Consider the following 24,501-nt stretch of genomic DNA (forward strand, 5'->3'; position numbering starts at 1 on the left):
GTTCTGAAAATAGTCAGTGAAATAAGTGATGGGGCCCTGTCTTTTTACTAGAGCCCTGAAGCTGTAAAGTTGAATGGTTTTAATTCTGACAGAGTGCTACAGAAATATATCTCCTTCTTTTGGTGAGTTATCATACTTTAGGTGTTGCCTTTTGCTTTAATCTCACTGACATATGTTGCACTCAGGGAATGACAGATCAACGGGGCTAAATGAAAACCTGCGCTGGAGAAAGGAGCAGACTCAGTGGCGGCAGGCAAATGAGAGGCAAGATAAGTAAGTCATTTGATAAAGACACATTGCTTTTATTAGAGCCAAGCTGTTTAGGGGTTTTATGTTTTCTTCTTTCTCGTAGGATATTTTATTACAAAATCAGCAGTTTTAATCCTTTCCCTCTTCTGTCAAACAAAATGAAATGGAAAATGTTAATGTAGCTGTTTTCCTTATTAACAGTCTGGTAAACACTAGTTAGTGATACAAGTTGTATCAAATACTCCACAGAGGCTTGCTGTGACATTTATTTTGGTGTTGCTATTGGTTCCTCACTATATACAGTACTGTTGTATATGCTTTCCCACATAAAATCAGCTAAGCTGGGTTTGACATGCTGTGTTGATATCAAGAAGTGCTGTTAGCAGGAGTCAGGGAGGATAATGCTTTGGGACCGTAGTAGCAGTTACAAACTATGTGTCATGTCAGGGAAGATCCAGTCAGCATGGTCAATGCGCAAGGCTCCCTGGTTGCTGGAAATGATTCAAACAGCTATACTGTTCACTCAGTTTGTTCAGTTCTTACTCTTGTTTAGTGATCTCTGGTTTGATTAGAGCACCATCCTTTTGGCAGATCCTTCTGTTCTTTGTTGCTTTGAGTAGGTCATTGTAAATAGTAAAAATATTACTACCCTGACTTCCTTTCCTAGCCCTCCACAGGCTTATCTGTTTATGCCCTAAGGGATGGCTCTACTTTTCTGGTTTTATTTTTGGATAAATGAATGTAGCAGAGCTGCTATGGATTTTGAAGTCACTCAGAAGTTGGATTGTAAGAGTGTTGCTCCAGCCGCAGAAATGCACCTTAGGAACTTTGGCCCAAGTCAGAGGATCTCTAATCAAAAGCTCAAGGCAGCCTCTGGCCAGGCAAGATTTTTTGAGCAGTTTAGGAAAAAGAACAAAGCTTCCTCTTTGTGTTTCTGGCATAAAAGGGATGTCTGAAAATGCACTTTTGTTAAGACCTTCACCAGTTTTTAGAATGTTCAGCTGCATAGGTGCTATGTTGCAGATGTTGTCCTTAAGTCTCAGTGAAGAAGGTATTATGCATTGCCTTACAACCATCTTCTGTATCTTTTATACATATTTCAGTTCTCTCTTAAATGGCCTGGGACACTGCTGTATTGGCCCCAGTGGACCTGCTGTCCTATGTTGTCAATGGTCTCAAGAATCAACATTTTAAACTGCCTACATTAAACACTGCTGCTGTGGCACTGAAGCAATTTCCACTTTGTCCTAGTCTGCCATTTTTACTTTTTTTCTTCTGAAATTGTCAGAGCAGTTACCCTTACTCCACTTCAGGTTTTTCTATCCTGCTACAGGCAAGGTATTCAGAAATTACAGCGTAGTTTATTGAACAATTGAACATGATATTGAGTAGCCATTACCCAGAGGACTATTAAGGAAGTGAAAGCACCTGTTTGAACTATCTAGAGGCCTAGTTTTAGATGTCCCCTTTGAGACTTCCCTTCTACGATATCATCTTTCCTCAACTGACTCCACAGTTCTGAAGAAACACTGTTGAACACTATTGTCATTGTTTGCACTTACAGGATCGTAAAGAATGGTATCATTTCTATTTTGGCTTTTTTAAACAGCAGGTCATCTGACTCTTGGGGTACTGTCTGCATGCTTTAATTAGGACATCTTTTTGCAGGACCAAAGCTGAGCTGGATCAAGAAGCCCTGATCAGTGGAAACTTGGCAACTGAAGCTAACCTGATCATTCTTGATATGCAAGAGAACATCATCCAGGTGAGAAATGGCAGAGCTGGCTTGGTACCAATCCCTGCTCCCTCAGAAGCCATTGGAGGCAAGATTAATTTCTTCTTTTGTCTCTTAGACAGTGCAAAATATTTTAATTTGAGATCTTCTGTAAACTTGTATAGCCTTGAAGAGAAAAAAAAAAGAGACAAAGATGAATAAGAATGAATCCAAAGATTAAATTGCTGCCTATCTTATGCTGTTGCTACAATACCCTTCTACTATAGGTATTGCACTACTGTGAATGAAAGGGAAATCGACCACCTTGTCTTCAGTAGATGTTTTTGAAAGCCATTTCCACTGTCTTACTATGATCCTGGAGTTTGGAGAGGATGAGAGAAGAAAAACCTTCATTTATGCTAGGAATGTAGCTGAAGATATTAGAAATTTAGAACTGTACTGCTGGATGGCCTTTGGTCATACTCACATTTATGATCCTACACGTAAGGATTTAAGAGATAAAAGGATTTAACCTTGAATGCTCTGTGGAGGATCTCTTCCACATACGGGAGTCCATCTGAAAAGAGATGTGCCCTCCTAAAGCAATGTAATGGGCAGAACTTATTTAACAGCTAAGAGTCAGATGCAGTAAAATTTCACAGGTACTCTGACACTGGGAAAAATGGTAGTTGACTCTGCTTAGGCGTGATCTCCCAGTTTAGGAGAGACAATCCAAATTCATGGAAATGGGAATACTGCTGTGGGAGCCACACACATAGATTGTGAGGAGAAAACTCAGTGCTTGAAAACTTATTAGTAGAAAAGCATTTAACTACTAGACTATTGTACTGGGCATTATTTACACATGATTCCACTCACAGCACCTAATCTCCCCAGTATTTTGGTTGTGGGTTAGAGTAGAACATACCAGCATGCCTATTAGCCTAGATGCCCAGGAAATCAGAGCATGAGGAGGCAAGGGAAAGGATAGTGCTTGCCTATCACAGGATCAGTTCATAAAGGATTGGACAAAATATGAAAAGAGCTTCAAGAATCACTGCAGAAACTGGCTTAGCTTAAAAATGCATTGGAGGGGCTGAAGAAACTGGGAAAAGTTTGGGATGTTTTCCCCTCTGTTTTCCTGCTCACTACAGAATTGTTTTGAAATTCCTCTGAAGCAGATGTTAACATGTGAAAAAACTGCAAATTCTAAACTCCTGGATGTCTTATGGACTGGAGAGCAGAACATTCCATTGCTGAACTTTCTCATACAGTTCTTGTTTTTCTCCTCCATATGTAGGCAAGCTTTGCGGCAGAGTGCAGAGATAATCTTTTGGGAGGAGTTTTGAAGGTCCTGGTAAATTCTCTTGGCTTCGATCAGAGCACTACTTATCTCACTCATTGCTTTGCTACACTCAGAGCACTCATAGCCAAGGTATGCTCCTGACATATTTTTGTTTTCATACTTCCAATCACATTATTAGAGTGGCATTTCTAGAGGAGAGTTGCATGCACGTATCATTTTTCTTTGGCATTCATTAATTATATTTTGCATATGTAAATACAAATTACTATCCACAGGGTTGTTACGGGATTTCTACAGCTGTTGTAAGGTTATTTCACTGAGCACACAAGATGGAATAACTGAGTCTGAATATCCTTGTGGGTTTAGCAGTCTACTTTCAAATATAGAAGACTTACTAATAAAAAAAAAGATTCTACCCGCTTTATTTCAAATACATTCTGATTTTAATTAGGAATCCTAATGCCAGGGTTTGCGCAATTTCCATGAAGTCAAATTTAAGTTATTATATCATCAGGACTAGTTTCCAACCAGTTGGGCAGCAGAGAAATCGAAGATCATGAGAGATTTGGGGCATCATGCTAGGTTTCTGCTTATAAGATAGGTTCCAAAATTCTAAGTAGATTCTAATATGTTGACAGATTTCAACTTTGTTCTACCTGAAAACTAAGCCAAATCCTAGTCTCCCTTCTGTTTTACTATATTTCTTTATTTCTCTATATTCTCTCATCAATTTACAAAACCTCCAAAACACAGCAACAACCACCAAAACCAAAAAATCAAACAAGCAAACCCAAAAAACCAAAAAAAACCCTCACCCCCCCCCCCAAAAAAACCCAACCAACCAACCAAAACAAAAAACCCCAAACCAACAAACAAAAAAAACCCCACCATGAACTTCAAAATGTATATAAGGGACAGAAATTGAACCAGTGTTCTACAATGTAGGTCAAAATGGGTTCAGTGTTTCATGAAGACTCTAAAATCTTTTTAAGATTCATTATCCCACAAAGAAAAGCAATTCCACAAAGGAAGAATCCATGAAATGTTGTTTTTCCTCTAAACTATTCTGAAATGCAAACAAGAAACAGGATACTTCTGTCTAATTAATGCCTGTCTGCTCTCAAGTGCAGATTAGGTGACAAAGTCTGATTACAGGGTAGGTATCTGAGTAGTTATGAAACTAATAATTATGTTTTCATTGCACTTTAAAAGCTATCATCCAATTACAATAATGAATTTTGTGAAGCAATCATTATTCTCATTGAAATAGATCTTCTAGTTAAGCTGACTCAGTTCTATATTTTCTGAAGCAATCATTGCAATTAGTTCTATTACTTCTATTACGCTGGAGGTATATAGATGTTATTTTACAAATAACAATGGTAAAACCCTGTGCCATCAGGCTTGTAATATAAATTAGACATAAACAAGTTACATAATGGACTGAAAAAAATTGAGAACTGGAAAATGGATCTGCAAATTGGAAATAATATCTTGTGTTCACTCACCCACCTTTATCATTCCTACATATGTGTATATGGTACTGGTGCATCTGTTCTTCTATGGTGAGAGTTTCTTAGGACAGACAACTTGCCCCCTGAGCTTATTGTCTGCTGTGTGCATTGTGAAGATGCTGTGAAGGAGGGTCTTGAGAGAAAGCTGGGCAGTGGAAGTTTTGTGGAAGTTCTGCAGGAGAAAGAACATGCTGGAGGCCTGGGTAGGGCTTTGGTGTAAACAGCTAGTAATTGCTCCATATGCTTAAGGAAGAATTGGCATGTTTCATCAACTGTTATGTGTTCTGCAAATAGCAGAATATTTGATGTTTTTGAAAGCCCCTGGGGCCACCCCAATCTGAGAAATGTTTTTATTCTGTCTCTTTCTCTCTTTTTCAAAACACAAATACTATTTCTAAACCCTTTCTTTCTGTAGAAAAGCTTAAAGAATGGAGCCTATAGCATCACAGGAATCAGAAGACCAAATTTTAAAAATAAGTATAAAATTTTGGTTTTGAAAAATTTAGTCTTTTCTGTATCCTGTGATTTTTGTGCACTAAGCTAATGATGTTTTAATGCTAGAAATGAGAGTAATGCATGTTTTCTTCTCTGTCTCCCTTAGTTTGGGGATCTGCTGTTTGAAGAGGAGGTTGAACAGTGTGCTGACCTGTGTCAAAGAGTTCTCCATCACTGCAGCAGCAGCATAGATATTACACGGACTCAAGCCTGTGCCACTCTCTATCTCCTCATGAGATACAGTTTCAGCTCTAGCAGTGTAAGATTTTGAGAAAGCAGTATGTTTTGTGGTACCTTTTTGTGATCAATTGAAACAGAGACTGCAGGTGCCATAGCACATAGAATGTATCTGCAGATAATCACATGGTCTGATGTTTCACACGTCTGCTGTTTCACTCATTTGAGCCAGGAGAATTGCTAGAAGTGTAGGGGGAAAGTAGTTTTTAATTATTGTTCATTGCCTTGTTTAGGAAAATATGACTTCCTCCTGCAACACCTGTAAATGCAGCTTCAAATGGAACAGCATTAGGCCTCTTACAGCAAAGCCTATACAATGCTTAAGCAATAGTCTTCATTTTCACACTTTTGTTTTCACTTCTGTGTCAGAACTAGTCAGTCTAGTTCTATTCTAATGCCCTTACAGTCTCAGTATTACTGCATACTTGTATTAATGGGAATTCTTCACCAAGTCCTTGGTCTTTGGATTGGGCTCTGTTTTTTGCCGCACATATGGAATAAATATGTGTACATTATGCATGTAAGTTCATAATGTTCTAGCACAAAAGTATATGCATTGGTATTTTGGACAGCATCTGATCTCGCACAACGTTTCCTTCACTAGTTGTTACTTTAAAGGCCTTGGAAAGTGTTAGCTTTGCAGAAGAAAAATGTGCTGTGGAGACACTGTGATCAGCAAGGTGTAGTGCATCACTGACTGAAGCCCTCAGAGGCCTTTTGCTTCCCAGACTTGTTTCCAGAATGTTTTCCCAGTCATGCTTCCTCTTTTTCTCCTGTATGGGTGATCTGATTGTCACACTCATTGGCCTGTGCAGAGAGGGGAAGGGATGCTTCTGACTTCACTATCTCAAGCAAGCATGTGTATTCCAAGGAAAACTCTAGTCCCAAAGTACAGACATGTTAGAATTAGGGAACTTTGGCTTAAGTGGGTCACACAGGACCTGTGGTTTTGAGGTACCACAGGCCACTTGTGTGAGTGGTGAGTTTAATGCACTTGGTGTGGGCAGGAGAAAGTGGGTTTGTTTTAAATAGGAGGCAGAGATATGCGTGATGCAGTGCAACCATCATTCTTTCATGTTTTTGTTTTCTCTTCTGGAAGAATTTTGCAAGAGTGAAGATGCAGGTGACCATGTCACTAGCTTCTCTGGTTGGAAAATCACCTGAGTTTAATGAGGAATTCCTTCGACGGTCCTTACGGACTATCCTAGCCTATGCAGAGGAAGATATGGATATGCAGGCAACTCCATTTCCCATCCAGGTAAAATCTTCTATAACGCATGTGTCTTCTATCAGGAGCTTTCACATAGGAGCATGCTTGAAGCAAGTTCTACATTTTGGTCTTTCAAAGCAACAAAAATAAGGATGCACTGGTTAAGTGGCAAAGAAGTGAATCACTTAATTCATTAGTGTTAACTCTTGAGAATGTCCTCTGAAATCACATTACATCTCTTGAGTACAGCTTTCTTCTGGACCCCAGCAGGAACTGTAAGAATATCCCAAGGTGGAATTTGATTCATGTTTTCAGACAAGCACTGTCATGGAAACTTCTCTCTGTTTGTCAACTCATAAGGTGTCAGCAGCAGTAATGAAAAACTTTTCAGGCAACTGTCAGATGATTTGCTAAAATTCTTACAGTAATTCCACTTGTGCTGAAGACTTACAAAAACATCTGGTTTATTATCAGATCAAAGATCAACTAAAGCTGAACTCCACTAGCACATAGGCTTGATTTTTTTTTCATTGAGAAATAATAGATCAAAGGATTTCAGCTCATTTTGATTAGTTAAAATGGATGTGTAAGATTTGCTATGTCAGCAGTCTTTGCTGCACTGAATATAGCTGAAAAAACGTATCTTGCAGCAATTCAGCATCCTGACATTCCCTTGGGTAAAAGAGACTTAAAGAGACTAACATCAGCTGATGCGTATGCTGTTATTTTTCCAGATGGAAAAAATGAACCCCTGAGAAATGCGTGTTGATCTTTGTATTACTGCAGGTAGAGGAGCTACTGTGTAATCTGAACAGCATCCTGTCAGATACGGTGAAAATGAGGGAATTTCAGGAAGATCCGGAGATGCTGATGGACCTCATGTACAGGTGAATCTGTTTAGAGTTGCAACTGAGGGAATTCTGCAGTGAGGTGAGCACAGGAACTGTGCATTTCTAGGGACACACTGTGGACAAATCCTCTAGCTGCTCTGGATTTGTACATTCCCTTTTTAGCACAGCTGATCTGTCACAGGGAGCCCAGGCTGCAGTAGTGAGCACACTGCAGTGGAGCCATGGGGAGGTGGGCATATATTTGAGCAGGCATGGGAGTCAGTGACTGGTAAACACTGAAGAGTGTTAGGTGCAGCAGTTTTATGATCCTCATGGGCCCTGAGTATCCTGCCTACCACTGCCTAACCGTTTCTGTTGCATTGTGTTTAGTGAATTATACAGAATAAGGGCGGAGGTGGCTTCCTCCGTTTCACCCAGGTGAAGGATTATAAAGGTATTTCTGTTATTTGAGGAGTGATTGTTCACAGTTCCTTTCTGCCCTCTGTTGTTAGAATTGCAAAGGGATACCAAACGTCACCAGACTTGAGGCTGACTTGGCTGCAGAACATGGCAGAGAAGCACACCAAGAGGAAGTGCTACACAGAAGCAGCCATGTGCTTGGTCCATGCTGCAGCACTGGTGGCAGAGTACCTGAGCATGCTTGAGGATCGAAACTATCTCCCAGTGGGCAGTGTCAGCTTTCAGGTAAAAAGCTTTGACCACATAAGACTGGGATGGCCTGTTCTGATGTGTGTATTCCTTCTTGTGTTAAGCAAAGTAGAAATCCATGTATGGGGCTGAAAAGTTACAATGGCAGAGTAGCAACACTACTCTTGGTAGGCTATTCCAATGATTTATGCTGATAAAGCCTAGTCCTTTGTTACCCAACTATTTCTATCTTCCATTTCCAGCATTTCAATACTGTAATCTCTGACTTGCTAAGTAAAGCCATTCTATTTTCACATGCCTTTTCCTAGGGCTGTTGCTTATCAACTGTGACAGATGCATCTTTCAAACTCCTTTCTTATAATCTGGGTAATAGGAGCTACTCAGTTCTTTTAGGCATATTCTCCAATCCTTTGACAGTCCTCAAGTTAGTAACCAACCCTTTTTGATTGATGAATAACACTGTCACTGTAGTCTATATACAGTACATCCAAGTCAAATAAAAATGTCCCATGAATTCTTTCAGTGTGAGAAGTAGCTCTCAGATTATCTCTCCAAAGACTTCACTGGTTCTTTTGGGGTTGTTGAGCTCTTTACTAAGTAATACACTGATCTCTTCCAGACAGTTATGTTAGGTTTTGTTTTTCACCTTACTCTTCTATATCACATAGATGAAAGCACAACTCTTGGTTCTTAAAGTTAGTTAGACATTTTGAAATAAAGAAATAAAGAAATAAAGAAATAAAGAAATAAAGAAATAAAAAAACTTTTTTATCAGGTTGTGCATATTTTGTTACCCTTAACCGAACTGTCTTCGTGTGCAAATTGAATGATTTTACTACTTTTTTTTTCACATAATATTAAAAGTGGAAATGGTCAAAACCTTAATATATTCCCACATGTTGATAATTCCTCCTTTATCATTATTTGCTAAGACCAGTGGAGACCATTGTTAATTTATAGAGTGTTGGCTGCAATGGTTATAAATAATTTCAACTAATTAGTGGAAATATTTTGCAGAATCAGTTCAGATGTTGTCTGGATATCTATTCTTTGAGCATTATTACCTTTATAACATTGTAACCTCTATTTTTAGAAAGTCTCATGTTTCTGTTGTGTTGATTCAGACAAACTACAATCATTTAATGTTTTCTTTAGCAATTTTGTATCAGTATTTCCACCACTTTATCCTGGTGCAGTCTGATAGACCTATGACTATCTGCTGCATCTTATACACTTTTAGAAAACTTGTGGCCCCAAAGGGTATTTCCTTTTCTGGAACTTCTCCAGTTTTCTAAAACATGGCAAGTCTGTATTCACTGCTTGACTACTGTTTTGCTTAGCTCTTTTGAACAGTTAAGAAGCACATTTTATTGTCAAGGTGATTTTGAAATGGCTAATTTTAATGGTTGGTGCATTCATCATCCTTTGATATAACTACACCACCTGGAGTTTTTTTCCCTTCAAAATAGTAAATGTGAGCATGATTGTTCTTTTGCATTGAATTTAGTTTGTTGAGCATTAGTATTTGCAATTTCTCCTTAGTAATCAGGTGATGGACTAGTGTTATTCTTGATTTTCTTCAATATCAGAATATCTGTTCATATTCTTTTTATTGGCTAAACTTCTGGCCACAGATTTATACTTCTGCCATTTTGCATCCCTTATCAGTTTTGTATATCTTCTAACTTCCATTAATTACTTCTGTTTACTTCTTTCCTCTCTACTTGTTACATACTATCATCATTTAAACATAAGTAAATTATGCATTCTCTTCCCAATGTCATTCTGCTCCCAGGCTGCCTTGAGGGTTTGTGAACTCACACATTTGACCTGAATGCAATTCCTCCCTCCATTGCTCCTAGATTATGCAGATTGCCATGAATGGATATGTTTTAATTTATTTTAGAGATTTGAAGTCTATTCTGCAAGGCACTAGGCAAGCAAAAATGTAGGAGTTTAAAAGCAGCAAATCAATCTCTCTCATCAAAATGCTTTCTGTAAATACATGTTTGCCAAAGGAAAGGTTGCCCCAGAGGAGGAGAGCTAGTAAAATGCCTTAATGACCAGAACCTGATTGCTAAAGCCTTTATCTGACAGCATAATTTTGAATTTCAGTTTGCTCAATAACAATAATTAACTATAATAACACTTAGCGTTTTTGCATAGGCTTTCAAGAAAAGAGCTCCCATTCTTTACAAAGAGGTTTGTGTTTTGTAGCACCTGTGAAGTTCTTACTGGGGTGACCTTGTGTGATGGTTCGGACTTGGCCAAATGCCCAACCCCCAGTAGCAGCCCCTCTCTTCCCCCCTTTCTACTTCTCCCAGGGCAAAGGAAAAAAACTATGCAAATTGAAAAACTCGAAAATCAAGCTAGTTATATATAAAAAATATATTTTATGTATATTACAGTTAAGATGCTATGTACACAGCAAACGGGAATCCAAACACCTCCCGAAGGGATAGGAAAAGGGGAAAAAGGGACAAAAGGAAACAAAAAAGGGACACCGAATAGATACGCGCAATCAAACCCGAGAACTAGTAAAATAACTAGTAAAACAAATCTCACCACATCCCTTAGAAAGCAGGATTGGCAGACACTGCCAGCACTCTCCAAGCTTCCACGTAGCAGGTTAGTGGATGCTGCAGGCCTCAGCCTTAGATAAGCAAGACCAACGCAGGGACCCACTGTTCCTGAACTCCGGTGGAAGAGAAGGAAGGCCGCTTCTCCCCTCTTATTTATACCACGATTTACGTAAAAATTGTATGGAATACTGGGAACACTGCCCCTTCCTTGGTTACAAACTGGTAACTAGGGAAGGCCTAGATTAAAACCACCACACCTTGTTAAAAGAGAGAAAGACTATGCACATTGCCTTGGCTTTACCTGGAGTTCCAGATCTCTGTCCTAGACTCTTTCTGTGATAATTTCTTCATCTGGCTCAGATATGAAATTAACTAATATCAGTGATATATATTTAGTTGTGGAATTGAGGATGATAATAATGTGTACAAAAATATTATTCCGGATGAGCTGTTATCTCCTTTTTACAGATGAGTAAAATAAGGCAGAAAAGGATCAAATTATTTGACCTCTGTCTTCTTCAGTAGACTGTTAGCATTTAGAAAACTGATTATCACTAGAGTAACACTTTTCTTTTGTGCCAGACAAAACTATCCCTCAAAATCAGAATGGAGTCACTTTCAGTAAAATTCCCTTTGAGCTTAATTCATGTTTACACTAAATCCCCTTTGCAAGTGATAAAGCTAAATTAGTGGGAGTATGAATTACATATGGGATGATTTTAAAGTCCCTTTATATTACCACAGACAAGAACTTAGAGTGTGTGTGTCTAGCTGATGAGGCAGGGCTAATTAGTCACAGTTCAGCAGTAGCCTAATTGGACTCTGCTGTTTTGGGGATCTAGGTTGCAGGTTACCATGGCCATATTTAACATGGTGATATGGGCTGGGGATCACAGGGTTTTTTTGAGTTTACACTAGTGTTTATTTTCCTTAAAGAAAACTAGGCTTGTGAAGTCCAAAATAATTGCTGATGTAATACATGGCAATTTATGTATTGCTTTTATTATATAAGGGACATATAAAATTCTTCAATACGAAAGGTAGATCAAGGCTAAAGTTGGTGAGGCATGTCCACTTGGCAAAAGATCACACAAGTACTAGGAGTACATCACAAAGGCTCTCTCCTGCTAGAGTGCCTGGACTGTAAAATGCCTGACACTAGTTAAAAGTGAATAAGGGATAATCAGTGTCTGTGACTTTCTTGTTACTTTTATAAATAAATCACTTCTCTGGACTCTTTTACCTTTGCTACAAAAGGAGGTGGAAAAAGCCACCAGAGGTCACATGAAAATCATACATAATGGCCACTGTTAAAGAAAGGAAAATGAGAAATTGATCTGCAGCATGGGTTGTGAGTTGCCATAGGTATGGCAACCAGACTAAGTCTGGTTGAAGCCATTATCTTCAATGAGACTGGTAGGTAAAAAGTGGCATAGGTGTGCTTATAACTGCTGCAGTTTTCCCTCTGGCCAAAATTCAGACATACTCTTAACTCCTGTGAATACTGTCCTGAGGTTTATGCTCACCCTTCCAGTGGAGCTGACAGGACACGCAGACTAGACACTGTGATGGCAGGATGGTTAGACTAAATTTCACCCATGGAGAAATAAATACATCCACAAAACCCAGGGGGAGAAGTCCAGTGTTGGTAGTGATGTGTGGTGCCAATTCTTTATCTGAAATCTGATCAATAGTAACAGCCCTCAGTGTCTCTGCCATTTTATAAAGATGTCTTTAAGGACTCAGCTAGCTAGCCAGCTGGTATCCATCTTGCACTCAGACAGATTGTCATTGCCAGTTTCTGCTGAAGTGAGACACTATGACACTAATATAACTCCTTTTAATTAATAGCAAATCAAAGCTTAGCATTTCTGCTGCTGTTGAAAGTTACATATGCCAGTACCATGCTGTATGCACACACATTTTGGTGTTAATGTGCATATACTTCTATGTATTATAAAATTTTTAATGTTGATGCTACCCAGTGTCATTTATTCAAAGGAATCCTGGAGAACAATAGACATGTTATTTCATGGTCTAGAATCCCAAAACATTGTCTGACACTGTGTACTTTATCTCATTCTATTTAAATGCGTGATAACTTTAACAAGAAACCAAGTAAATTCTGCAAGATCAAGGTGTAATATAACAGAGGATGAAACAAGCAGCAGCATTCAGTTATTGAGGATTTTAGAGCAATATTGTCTGTGTCCTACTTCTCCTCTGCTTGCAAAAGTCTAATCAAAACTTGAAAACTCAAGTTAAGCAGTAAAGTCAAGTTCAAGCAGGTGGCAGGAGGTCCAGAGAGCTGCTTGGAATTTCCCATCCTCAGGTGCCAGCAGCAGGAAGAGCACACTGGTTGTGACCCCAGAGGCATTGGAGACTGAGCTCACTGTAGCTCCATGGAAATACAGCCACCAGAGGAGAGCCAGTTTGACACCCTCAGGAGCCTGCCTTTTAAACCTTAGGCAAGAAAGAAAATTCATGATTCTTGTAGCAAAACTCCTGATCTGCCATCTACGGAGATTTATGATGTTATATTTGCTTCTAAAAGAAATTTAACTGTGTGTACCCTGACTGCACTTGTATAACCTCATTCTTTTTCCCATCATGTAAATATGTTGAAACTGTTTCTGCCTTGATCTTTATGATACACTGTTGATCTAGGTTTCTGATTTCTCTGCTCTGCTGTATTTTAGAACATTTCATCCAATGTGCTGGAGGAATCTGCTGTTTCAGATGATGTTTTGTCTCCAGATGAGGATGGCATATATTCTGGAAGGTATTTCTCAGAAAGTGGACTGGTAGGGCTGCTGGAACAAGCTGCAGAGCTCTTCAGCACGGTGAGTGAGGACCAAAATCACCATGAGGGAATAGTGGACTATCTGGTCCAGATCCCTAGCTTATTTTCCTGTACATGAGGAAGCAAAGCCTTACTGCTAAACCAAGTGCTACAGATCTGCAACACTCCAAATAACAAGAGGCCACATCTTATAACCATCCCAGCTGTGCTTCAGTCAGATCAATGAAGCTAGGCTTTTCAAGTAGCTAGTTTAGCAATATATCTACCTCTGCTGTGCAGAATACAGGCAGCATCCACAGAAAGTGATTGTCTCATGCATGAACAAAGCTTTTTGGTAAATATTTTCATGGGATAGTACATTTAAGAAAAAAATCTTGCTTAAACTATAACTTTACAAAGCATCTGAGAGTTACTCCTATGTTTTTGCACAGCATACAATCACCAGTCTCATAGTCTCCACTTACTGTGTAAAGAGTTAGGGTGTTAATGCTGGAGTAGGTCATTATTTTGACATTGTGCTAAAGCAGATGTATGATTTAGCATCTCAAAAGATATCAGTTGGGCTCCTTTTGTCCAGACACAGCTCTGGTTGTCCTGCATTTCTAACTCTTCTAGTCCTGAAGTACAAACCATGTGCCTTACACAGGAGTTTAGGCTTGAGAGCCCAACAGATCAGAAATCCCAATTCCATCCATGTTGTTGTTTGCTTTTCAAAACAACCCATTTACTATTACTAGTTTTTAGTAAACTAAAACAAGCAACATACCAGATTAACAGGTGAGTCCCATAAATCTTCTTTTCAGCCAAGGCATTAATGGAGATCTCATTTCTTTTCAGAGTGTATGGGGACTCATTTAATTTCTTCTTTTCTTTTTTTTCCTTTTTTTTCTTTTCTCCCAAGGGAGGATTGTATGAAACTGTGAATGAGGTGTACAAAATCGTCATTCCCATACTGGAGGCACATCGAGACTTTAGGAAGCTTACTTTGACACACAGCAAGCTACAGAAGGCCTTTGACAGCATAATTAATAAGGTACCTATGAGGCAAAGCACTGCTAGCAAGACACATTGCTGGGTCACACTGTTTGTTTAAGACTGGTGTTAATAAACTGTTCATATGCGTATTGGGTTTGTGTGGCCAGCTTTTAGTAGTGAAGGGGGAGGGTTACAGAGATGGCTTTTCCTAGGAGCTGCTAGAAGCTTTCCCCATGTCCAACAAAGGCAGTGCCAGCCAGCTCCGTGATGAACCTGCTGCTGGCCAATGCTGAGCCCATCAGAGAAGGTAGTAGCACCTCTGTGACTATTTAAGAAGAGAAAACAAGTTATTCAATAGATGTAATTGTGCTCAGAGAAGAGAGGAGTGAAAATATGTGAAAGGAGCAACTGTGCAGATACCAAGGTCAGAGAAGAAGAAAAAGGGAGGAGATGCTCCAGACACTAGACATGAGATTCCCCTGCAGCCTGTGGTGAAGATCACGGTGAGGCAGCTGTGCCCCTGCAGTCCATGGAGGTCAGTGGGAGAGAAGACATCCACCTGCAGCCCGTGCAGGACCCCATATGGGAGTGGATGCCTGAAAGAGGATGTGATGCTGTGGGAAACCCACACTGGAGCAGGCTCCTGACAGGGACCTGCAGACCCATGGAGAGAGGAGCCCGTGCTGGAGCAAGTTTCCTGGTAGGACGTGTGACTCTGTCGAGGACCTGCTTGGGTGCTGGCTGTGCCTGAAGGACTGCACCCACTGGAAAGGGACCCATGTTGGAACAGTCATGTAGAGAGCTGTGGGAAGTCATGGAGCTCATGGGAAGGACTCATGCTGGAGAAGTTTGTGGAGAACTGTCTCCCATGGGAGAGACACCACACTGCCATGATGTAATGGTTTGTGATCTCTGTGCTTCTAATCCATCTGCACTGTTGATATATACAAGTGGCTTTGAAATGGGGAAAACGTAGGACTAGTGGGTTTTCTTATACATTAGTTGGGAGAAAAATGGCATCCAAATACTACAACATTCACATTAAAAAAACCAGTTGTAAATTTCCTCTTTTTTTATTAATTAGGGTCAAAAACGAATGTTTGGAACTTACTTCCGAGTTGGTTTCTATGGATCCAAATTTGGGGACTTAGATGAACAGGAATTTGTTTATAAGGAGCCTGCAATTACCAAGCTTCCTGAGATTTCTCACAGATTAGAGGTAAAGATAAAAACATAATGTTAAGATGGTCTCAAATCTTATGTTATACTTTCCAATGAACCCACACACTCCTAATAGTATTGCTGCTACATAAAAAACCAGTAACTAACTGATTTGTATCATAAGATACAATGAAAACATTCTAAATAAAAATATTTTCGGATAATTCTGTTTCCCTTTCCAGGGATTTTATGGCCAGTGTTTTGGAGAGGATGCTGTGGAAGTGATTAAGGACTCTGCTCCTGTTGACAGAAGAAAGCTGGACCCCAATAAGGTAGGGAAAGTACTATGGAGAGTGTTAAGTGCTTTGTCACAGAAGAGAAAGGAAGAGAGGGGGTCCCCCTTGCAACTTTTATGCTTAAACACTAAGGCACCAAAAACCAAACCAAAACAAACCAAAACAAACACAACCTGACTGTATCTCTATGCCTAGGAGTATTAAAGCCCCTGTTCGCTGTCACTGCAGAGACCCGGGTTCGATTCCTGGTCGGGGCCCCTCCCCGGGCAGATGGAGCTCGTTAGCCCATAAGGCAATCCATCTACATCCTGAGGACCTCGCTGCCACTGTCCAAGTGTGCTTGGCCCCGGCAGATGAACCTCAGGATTAAAGGGTGGGCTCAGTTCCGCGCACACTGTGTCTCACCTAAAAAATCCAATGCGCAGGCTGGAAGGTGGAAAGACCTTCCCCGGTTCTTCGTTCGCGAAGAGACTGGCCACATTAAAGCCCCTGTGACAGGCTTTGTTTGGTAGCTTATCACAGAGTATAAAAATTAGAAGATCTGATCTCTGGTCTCTGCTCTGGTCCTGATCCCCAGGGTTAAGCTGTACCTTTCCAGATACAAGTTTTGTCAGCTCTGAATAAGAGAAGGATCCCTGAAGGATTTGCAGCTCAGTGCTCTTCCAGACTGTCCTTAGCCAATGTGAACTACAGTATATTTTACGTGCCATTCCTTTTACACTCCTTGAGTTGTAAAGTACTGTAATGGCTCTTCCCTCTTTTTGTAGGCATACATACAAATTACTTTTGTAGAGCCATATTTTGATGAGTATGAAATGAAGGACAGAGTTACCTATTTTGAGAAGAACTTCAACATCTGTCGGTTCATGTACACTACGCCTTTCACCAAGGATGGGCGCCCCAGAGGAGAGCTTAGTGAGCAGTACAAGAGGAACACCATCCTAACCACAATGCATGCTTTCCCCTACATCAAAACTAGAATCAATGTCCTTGAAAGAGAAGAGGTAATTCATTTTTGAAGACAGATCTAATTTCTCAGGGGCTGAAGGAGTCTCTGGGAAGGAAGACTTCCAAATTCTATGCTTGGCAGAAAAAAGGAATGTTGAATTTCTCAGATGTTGCTATCATAAACAGGACTGTTACAGAAAGGTAGAAAAATGCAAAATAGGTATTTACTATGGAGAAGAGGGGATTGTAATTGCACATTCTTCTTTTGGCCTCCTAGCTGTAATGCTATGTAGGAGGATGTGTGGAGTTCTGTTTATAGCTCATAAAGTAGAAGTAGCTAGAAATAGAGTCAGAGAACTAGATTGGGATCAGTGCCGGTTTAAAGGTGGGAAGCTTTATACTGTAGAAAGGGCAATTTCAGACATGAAATCAGCAACTTAGAATAATAATGAATTTATGCAAACAGGGAGTCTTATTCACACCCTATTCTTACAAATGATAAGATTGGAAAGAGCTCTGGATCAGATGCAGTGCCTTCCAAGATGATATTTATATTGAACAGTGTTCCTGTGTTTTGCAACTACTACTTTTGACACAGAAGAATGATCGTGGTATTGTCAGATTTAGAACAGGTCAACTGCATGCATGAGTCAGGTAATGAAGCATCTTTTCTTCCATTTCCATTAGTTTGTTTTAACCCCAATTGAAGTTGCTATAGAAGATATGCGTAAAAAAACACAGGAACTAACTGCAGCCACCAACCAAGAACCACCAGATGCCAAAATGCTCCAGATGGTTTTGCAGGGCTCAGTTGGAGCCACTGTAAATCAGGTAAGGGGTCCAAATTAGCCAGGTGAAGAGCTTCTGCATACTTCTTTCATTATTTCTTTTTTTTCTGTTATCTCTTGCACCAGAAGAAGTATATCTAGTCAGATACCTTTAGTCTCAATGTGCACTTAAACTCTATCCCTTAATATTTAGTCACTGTATATTGTTCATTAGGTATGCTTTTGGTGAAAGTAGTCATGGAAGTGCTGCCTTAATTGTAGGTGCAGACACTCATAAAAGCCTTGTGAATGCAACCAAGTATTTTCCATTTCTAACACGCTAGCCATCTCAGCCATTTTGTTCACTCCAGATACATCCTTGGGCAATGGGAATAATAACAATTCTGCTGTGGGACTACTGCAAACTCAGTTTCACAGAAATTAAGTCAATACATGAAGTCAAGACCTGAGTGCCCAAAAAGAAAGCTGAGATGCAATAACTATAAAATAAATATACATGCTAACAAAAAACCCCAGACAATTAAATTTTTTTAATGAAGGAATGGAGACATAAATGAGCAAAAACTTGGCATTATGTGCAATTTCACAAAGCTTGGTTTCTTCACTAAAAGCCTAAATACTCAATTTCTCCAGATTCTTCATCAACCAAAGTCTCTAAGCTGAAATAAGGTGTTAACTATAAGCTTTGGAAAGAGTAGTTCTTTTCAGTGCTGGGCTTATTTAACTCCCCTGAGGTCTTATAATACCACACATAGGAGCTGTGTTCCTCTAACGTAACCAGGTTTGTCAGTGTCCCAGCTCTTCTCTGTTGAGTGGGATTTGTCTGTTCTCTTTGTTGTGGGGTTGGAGGAGAAATAAAAACAGGAGAGGATAAGATGTGATGGGCAAAAACTCTGCTTGCCAAAGGAAATATCAGGGGTAAGGGAGCAAAAACCCATCCTGTTGTGGTAACTGCATGGTTTTCTTTTATTTCATAATTCCACTCATGAAATAACAAACTTGTGGTCTGTTTTCAGTCTAAGGAGGTGTTTTTAATATTTTCCTATGTTATTCCTGTAAGGGACCGCTAGAGGTAGCACAAGTGTTCCTGGCCGAAATTCCAGCAGACCCCAAGCTTTATCGACATCACAACAAGCTGAGGTTGTGTTTCAAAGAGTTTATCATGAGGTCAGTAAAACAAAACTGAAATGCTGAGTTGCATCAATAAAGTCAATAATAGCAATAATTCAATGATAATGTAACTGGTTATTAATTATACAAGTTAGCATCATGAATCCTGGCATCTCACACTTTAGACTCTTGGGCCAGACTTGTTATCTCTGCTTCATGGCAAATGCTTAGGTAAGCACTGAATCCCAAACGGGAGAAAATTTTAACACTTCAAACAAATTATGTATAAATTAAGATGTTCCATTTGTTTTATCTTTTGTCATTTTTACAGAAATCAAGCATTTCAGACTATAGCCTTGATTTTTACTTTTAATGAAGTGACATTTAGAAGACACAAAGAAAGGTGTTCATAAGAAAACATTTGACCCTGTCAAGCCTACACAGTGGTGTACCAGACATATATGTCCTTTGCTTCAGATATGCTGGTAAACCTTAACAAGCATACTCATACCAAAATACTTCTCCCCTTAGTCCAAACAAAGCATGAGGATAAGCTGAAGGATAAGTTTGAGTTTAAACACGAGTCTTATTCAACAGATATAGCTTCTGCTTTCTGCTATTGTCACTGCATCTGTTTACACTAAGTAGGTAGCTAGCTCAGTATTCTGCAGTCATTAAATTTGTTTTTACTAGCTCCCTTATGATTTTCCAATGTCTAAAAAATATTATCTCAATTTGTGTACTTGGAAAAGACAGAGGTTTCTTATTAATTCATTATCACTGTGGTCTTGACAAGTTACCAGAGGAGTGCCTAGATCAAAAGAGCTGTATCTTTGTCTTTTCAAAATACCTAATACAAAGTGAATGAGTTTAATAGAAGTAGAGATGATACATGACATGTTTTTTTTATTTTCCTTTTGCCTAGATGTGGTGAAGCAGTGGAGAAAAACAAGCAACTTATTACTGCTGACCAGCGGGAATATCATCAAGAGCTCAAAAGGAACTACATGAAGCTGAAGGAGAACCTTAGGCCCATGATTGAGAGGAAGATTCCAGAGCTCTACAAACCTGTAGTGAAAGTCCATAGCACAAGGTACAATTAGGGCAGGGTTATCTGTTGTGGCTATACAAAAATATGCTATTTTTTGCAAGGAAGAAAGGGAGTTTCACTGTCTGCTAAACCAGGCCATAAGATACACTGCCAGCTCCATTCCTGATTAAAGAAATCGGCTGACTTCCACTGTAGCTGATTGTAGAGTTAACTGTGTTTTTCAAGCTGCTCATTCTTGGCGTAGAGGATTTATGTAATTTTAATGCATCATTGGATAAGACTTCCCCCTTACCCTAATGAAAAAATACTGGAAACATTTTGTGATTTCTTCTACATTTGAAGCCAGAAGTAGATAGAACAGGTATGACACCATGTGGTATTAGCTAGCATGAACTAAGAATGATCCTTTCACTCCAAGAAAACATAGCTCTTTTTAGTCCCGGCTGAGACAGAATAGTCTAATGTTCTTATGAATATATGCTTCTTCACAAAGCCACTGTGGCCAGTGTGGGGTGAGAGAAGAAGGAATGACAACTCTGACCTGCAAACACGTAATATGTTTCAGCTGAAGATTTGTCAGCTGCTCCTTTTCACAAGGCAGGCATTTCTTGGATTGTTTTTCATCTGCCAACTTTATTTCATTGCAGGGAATCTTTTCGTAACCACAGTTTTAGGAAATATGATGTCCAGACTTCTTCACAAAGCACCTAAGAACTAGCAGATTTGGCCAAGGAAGAGCTTCATACCACAAGCCAGAAGTGATGGAGTATTTTATTCCACATCTATGAAATCAGAAAACTCTCATAGGACAGCATGTGCACTTTCTGGACAGCATGCAGAAAAGCATTTACACAAGATCACTGAATGAAAACTAGGGGATAACTGCTAATCAAGCACATACCATTAGGACTTGGAACAGAAGGGGATGCTTTTTAAATACTTTTGTATATATTGTAAAATAATCACTGCAGAGAGGGTGATATTAGAGTGGTCAGTGGCATGAAGTCAGTCATCACTAACTAACAGATGTAGAACTTGGCATAGTTTGGTTGAGGTAAATCCAAATAACATATCTAAGGAGTGACGACAAGTTGTATGTGTCTGGGGTCCTCTTCCAAGGACATATCCATGTGCTTTTGGCAATGGTGTACATGCTGCAAGTTAATCACATGCTTAAATGTTGTCTTAATGAGGATGAACATGGTCCCCTGCTCTGTGTTTGCTGAGCTGACACTTCGGGAAAGAATAATTTCCTCAGTCATTTTCTGTCACCAGTTTCTATCATGATTCTTATCTGCAGGGAGTACTGCACAAGTTTTCTCAACCAAATCTTGAAAAGCAAGAAGTAGTAATAAATAATTCTTATAGACCTTCTAAAAGTTTTTCTAAGTATTGGGACTACTACTTGGCATGCACTTGGGTTTCTTAATAATCTGTGACGTATTTAGCAGAGAAGCTAACATATAATAGTTTAAAAACAAGATGCTAAGCTATGAGTGATTGTTTTATTATACAATGCTCATATGCAGACAGCCTTATCCAAAATTAACTACAGGAGCTCACTCACAGTGGGGATTTCCTACAAAGCACTTAGCTCAGGCTTTACTGCAGTTTAAGAGAAATCAGCACATAATTTATGATACCTAATAGTTAGTATTTTCTGAGTCCTAAGCAAACATTTTGTTAAATAACCTTTAGAGTGCTTTTCTGAAGTATGGAAATGTTATGACAATTTTGCAGATGAGGGTGCTGAGAGAGATTAGGACTTTGGAACTGGTTTAATCAGGCCATGATAGCGCCACAGTTTGTATTGTGACTATGCTTACCACATAATATTTGTATTTTGAAACCAAGTTTCATAAAAGCATCCCTCAGTATTACTTCCTACTCTACATCTTTTCAGTGTTTTGGAAATTATAGTTTAATGACGATTACAGAAACCAATTCCATGTGCCCAAACACAAAACTTAATGTTAAATTAAATGGTGGCATTTTTTCCTTATATTTAATTTTAAAAAATTACAGTGGATTTTCTCAGAGCTGATGCCATGTGTTTCTACAGGCAAGACCTCTTTGCTCTGAAAGTGTAAGAGCTATTGAGGCTATTGTTTTTTAGTGGAAACATTTTGACTTTTTACAGTCACCTGCAGCCTTGCCATTTGATAATAGGAATATTCCAAGCACTTCATTGACGTTTGTCAGATTTTGAATGTGCTATGTAGAAGATTCACAAGGATGATAAAAAAAGATGAGATGTGGAAATAGGCAAAGTAAACCCTACTTCCATGGCTCTTGGAGTGTAAGAAAAGAATTTCCCTCCTCATTCATAGTATTGTTAAATGCACTAAACAGGAATAACTGAATACTCTGATTTTGAAGTGAACACATCCAAAGTACATAAACAAATTTCTTAAAAAGCTCAGAGCAAAACATGCCTCCATGGCAGAGTGGCTTCTCTATATTCAAGTTGCTTTGAAAGTCTTTTAAATTAAAAAGTTTACTAATTTCCCAAAGTTTTGAAGCTCTACCTAGCCCCTTATCTATCACTTTTGGCAGCCAGTTGAGGAAAAAGGTCAGAATACTGTCATCTATCAACCCCGTAGTCCAACCTTACTGTTTGCAAGATGCTTATACTCTACTGCCTAATTAACAGAGACCTCAAGTAAACAAAATCCCTTACTATTGTACAACATACAAGGTAAAAGTAGTGAAGTGTTTCCACAAACTGAAATAACACTCAAGATAGTATGAATACTAAAGCACTCTTCACTCACATTTTACAAGCTGAGCACCCCTCAGTCAGTTGGCCAGTCTTGCTCTCAGTTTGTATTTCGTTTTGTCCCTTCTACAAATGGAACATGGCTTGTACATTTCTTTCAAAAGCTGAATTATATGAAATGTAAATTTTCTACCTTATGATACTCATTTTGCAATAAAGTGACTGTTACACAGGATATTCCGAAGTGCCTTTGTGTTGCACCTTATGCCTCAATAGAACATAGCTGGAAAGAAAATTTCAGTAGGAACAATCTTTTCTTGTAGAAGCATCGTTTAGCAAAAAAATACAAAGATCTAGGCAGAGAACATGCTGGTCAGTCTTTAGGATAAATTGCATCTTTTGCAGCAGTAATAGGTAACAAGTTGCTTCCTAACTGTTTTTTCATTTGGTGTTCATGTCAGGGGGACAATCAGTGACAGGAGAGCCCCTCCTTTCTTCTGCTCTGTAGCTGCAAAGCAGAAATATTTCTGATTCCTGAATTCAGTATCTGGGTGATTCGAGACTAGTTAGACTTCTGTCCACACTAGGTCCAAGGCTAAACTGCTGAGGCTGTCTAAAGGGAACCAGCAGGTGAGACACAGAATTACACCATCCTGGCCCGGACATGCCCGGAGCTCACCACAGCTCTCTTATTCCTTGCGTTTAGCATCAGCAAGCACCAGCTTTAGGGAGCATGGTGCTGGTTTTGGGGCAGGAATCCTCCAACTCAGCACTGGTGTGTCTCTGTTGACCACGCCAGCCATTCCCCATCCTCCTGTAGTGCACAGGGGCAAGCGGTGACCAGCAGTAAAATGCAGTGTTATTCACCCAAAACTGGCAGGTCTGGGTTACATGACCGCTTCCTGGAAGCTGAATGCTTTCTCATTTGGTTTCCCACCAATTGTGAAGGCTTGGAAAAGTGAAAGCAGACATTTAAACTTTTTTTTTGTTGTTCTTTTCCTTTTTGTCTCTTTGAAGTATCATTGTCTCAAATATTTCATATAAGGGAATTCAAGCTTAGCAGAGAGCCTGCCAGAGAGCCAGCTAGGGCTTTTTTTAGGTGCTACAATCTCTCAAAATAATGCTTGTTATGAAAATGAAGCACACGATGGAAGTGTTTTACTGGGGTTCACTCCACTACAGTGCTGATGCCTTCTGGTAGAGAGGTACACATACAAAGAGTGTTCATAGGGTATTGCCACTAGGACTGAATTTGGGAGTGGGGCAATTCAGGGAGTAGCTTAGCCTGACTATGTTTTAACTGTCTTTTAAACCAGTTAAACCGAGTGATTATAAAATAATCAAAAGGCCTTGAATAAGTCATCTCAAGTTGGGTAATGCTCTAGTCTAACTGCACTGAAAGGAGAAGTGGAAAAGGTTCTTTTTGATTACATGAATAAAAGCAATTCACTCTCACAGTAGAACCCAGGTGGTATATGGGAAGGTTACAGTAAATTCTGGCATTTACTGAGCACTTGACATAGTGAATAGAATACGTTTCTGTGACTCTTCATGTTTTTAGTGAGGGATTGGTTTAAATGACTCATTTTCATTCAAAACCAGACTATTTTCAAGGTGTTCAAGAATTAAAAAACTAACCTTGAAGAAGTTTTTTGCAAACAAAGTCATCACTCAGTATTGCTCAGTAAAAAATCCTGAAAACATCAAACTAAGTGTTTAGCTGATCAAAACAAGCAAACTAAACCTCTGAAGATACCTGATGGTGATTTTTCTAGGAATAATTTAGAAAGCTTTGAAAGTTTTAACATTTTGTTCTGCTTCTCTGTTCCAAGCAATCTGCTGCT

The 24,501-nt window shown here is 39.3% G+C and overlaps 1 protein-coding gene across 4 annotated transcripts in view; it reads left to right on the forward strand.

Annotated features, from left to right (window-relative positions):
• The window catches only part of DOCK8 (dedicator of cytokinesis 8), an 88,211-nt gene extending 67,300 nt beyond the window's left edge, over positions 1–20,911 (forward strand). For all 4 annotated transcript variants that reach the window (XM_027883686.1, XM_027883704.1, XM_027883696.1 and 1 more), the window contains 16 exons: positions 186–273; positions 1,918–2,014; positions 3,264–3,398; positions 5,385–5,537; positions 6,615–6,773; positions 7,512–7,612; positions 8,068–8,260; positions 13,506–13,649; positions 14,511–14,642; positions 15,669–15,803; positions 15,988–16,077; positions 16,809–17,045; positions 17,677–17,820; positions 18,838–18,944; positions 19,813–19,980; positions 20,586–20,911. In XM_027883686.1, coding sequence (XP_027739487.1) covers positions 186–273; positions 1,918–2,014; positions 3,264–3,398; positions 5,385–5,537; positions 6,615–6,773; positions 7,512–7,612; positions 8,068–8,260; positions 13,506–13,649; positions 14,511–14,642; positions 15,669–15,803; positions 15,988–16,077; positions 16,809–17,045; positions 17,677–17,820; positions 18,838–18,944; positions 19,813–19,980; positions 20,586–20,649 — 2,147 coding nt within the window. In that variant the 3' untranslated portion in view covers positions 20,650–20,911. The remainder of the gene's footprint in view (positions 1–185; positions 274–1,917; positions 2,015–3,263; positions 3,399–5,384; positions 5,538–6,614; positions 6,774–7,511; positions 7,613–8,067; positions 8,261–13,505; positions 13,650–14,510; positions 14,643–15,668; positions 15,804–15,987; positions 16,078–16,808; positions 17,046–17,676; positions 17,821–18,837; positions 18,945–19,812; positions 19,981–20,585) is intronic.
• The last annotated feature ends 3,590 nt before the right edge of the window (positions 20,912–24,501 follow it).

Source organism: Empidonax traillii, unplaced genomic scaffold (genome assembly GCF_003031625.1).
Source record: "Empidonax traillii isolate 1590-97213 ecotype Southwest subspecies unplaced genomic scaffold, ASM303162v1 scaffold8:size5222938, whole genome shotgun sequence".
Classification (NCBI taxonomy): domain Eukaryota; kingdom Metazoa; phylum Chordata; class Aves; order Passeriformes; family Tyrannidae; genus Empidonax; species Empidonax traillii.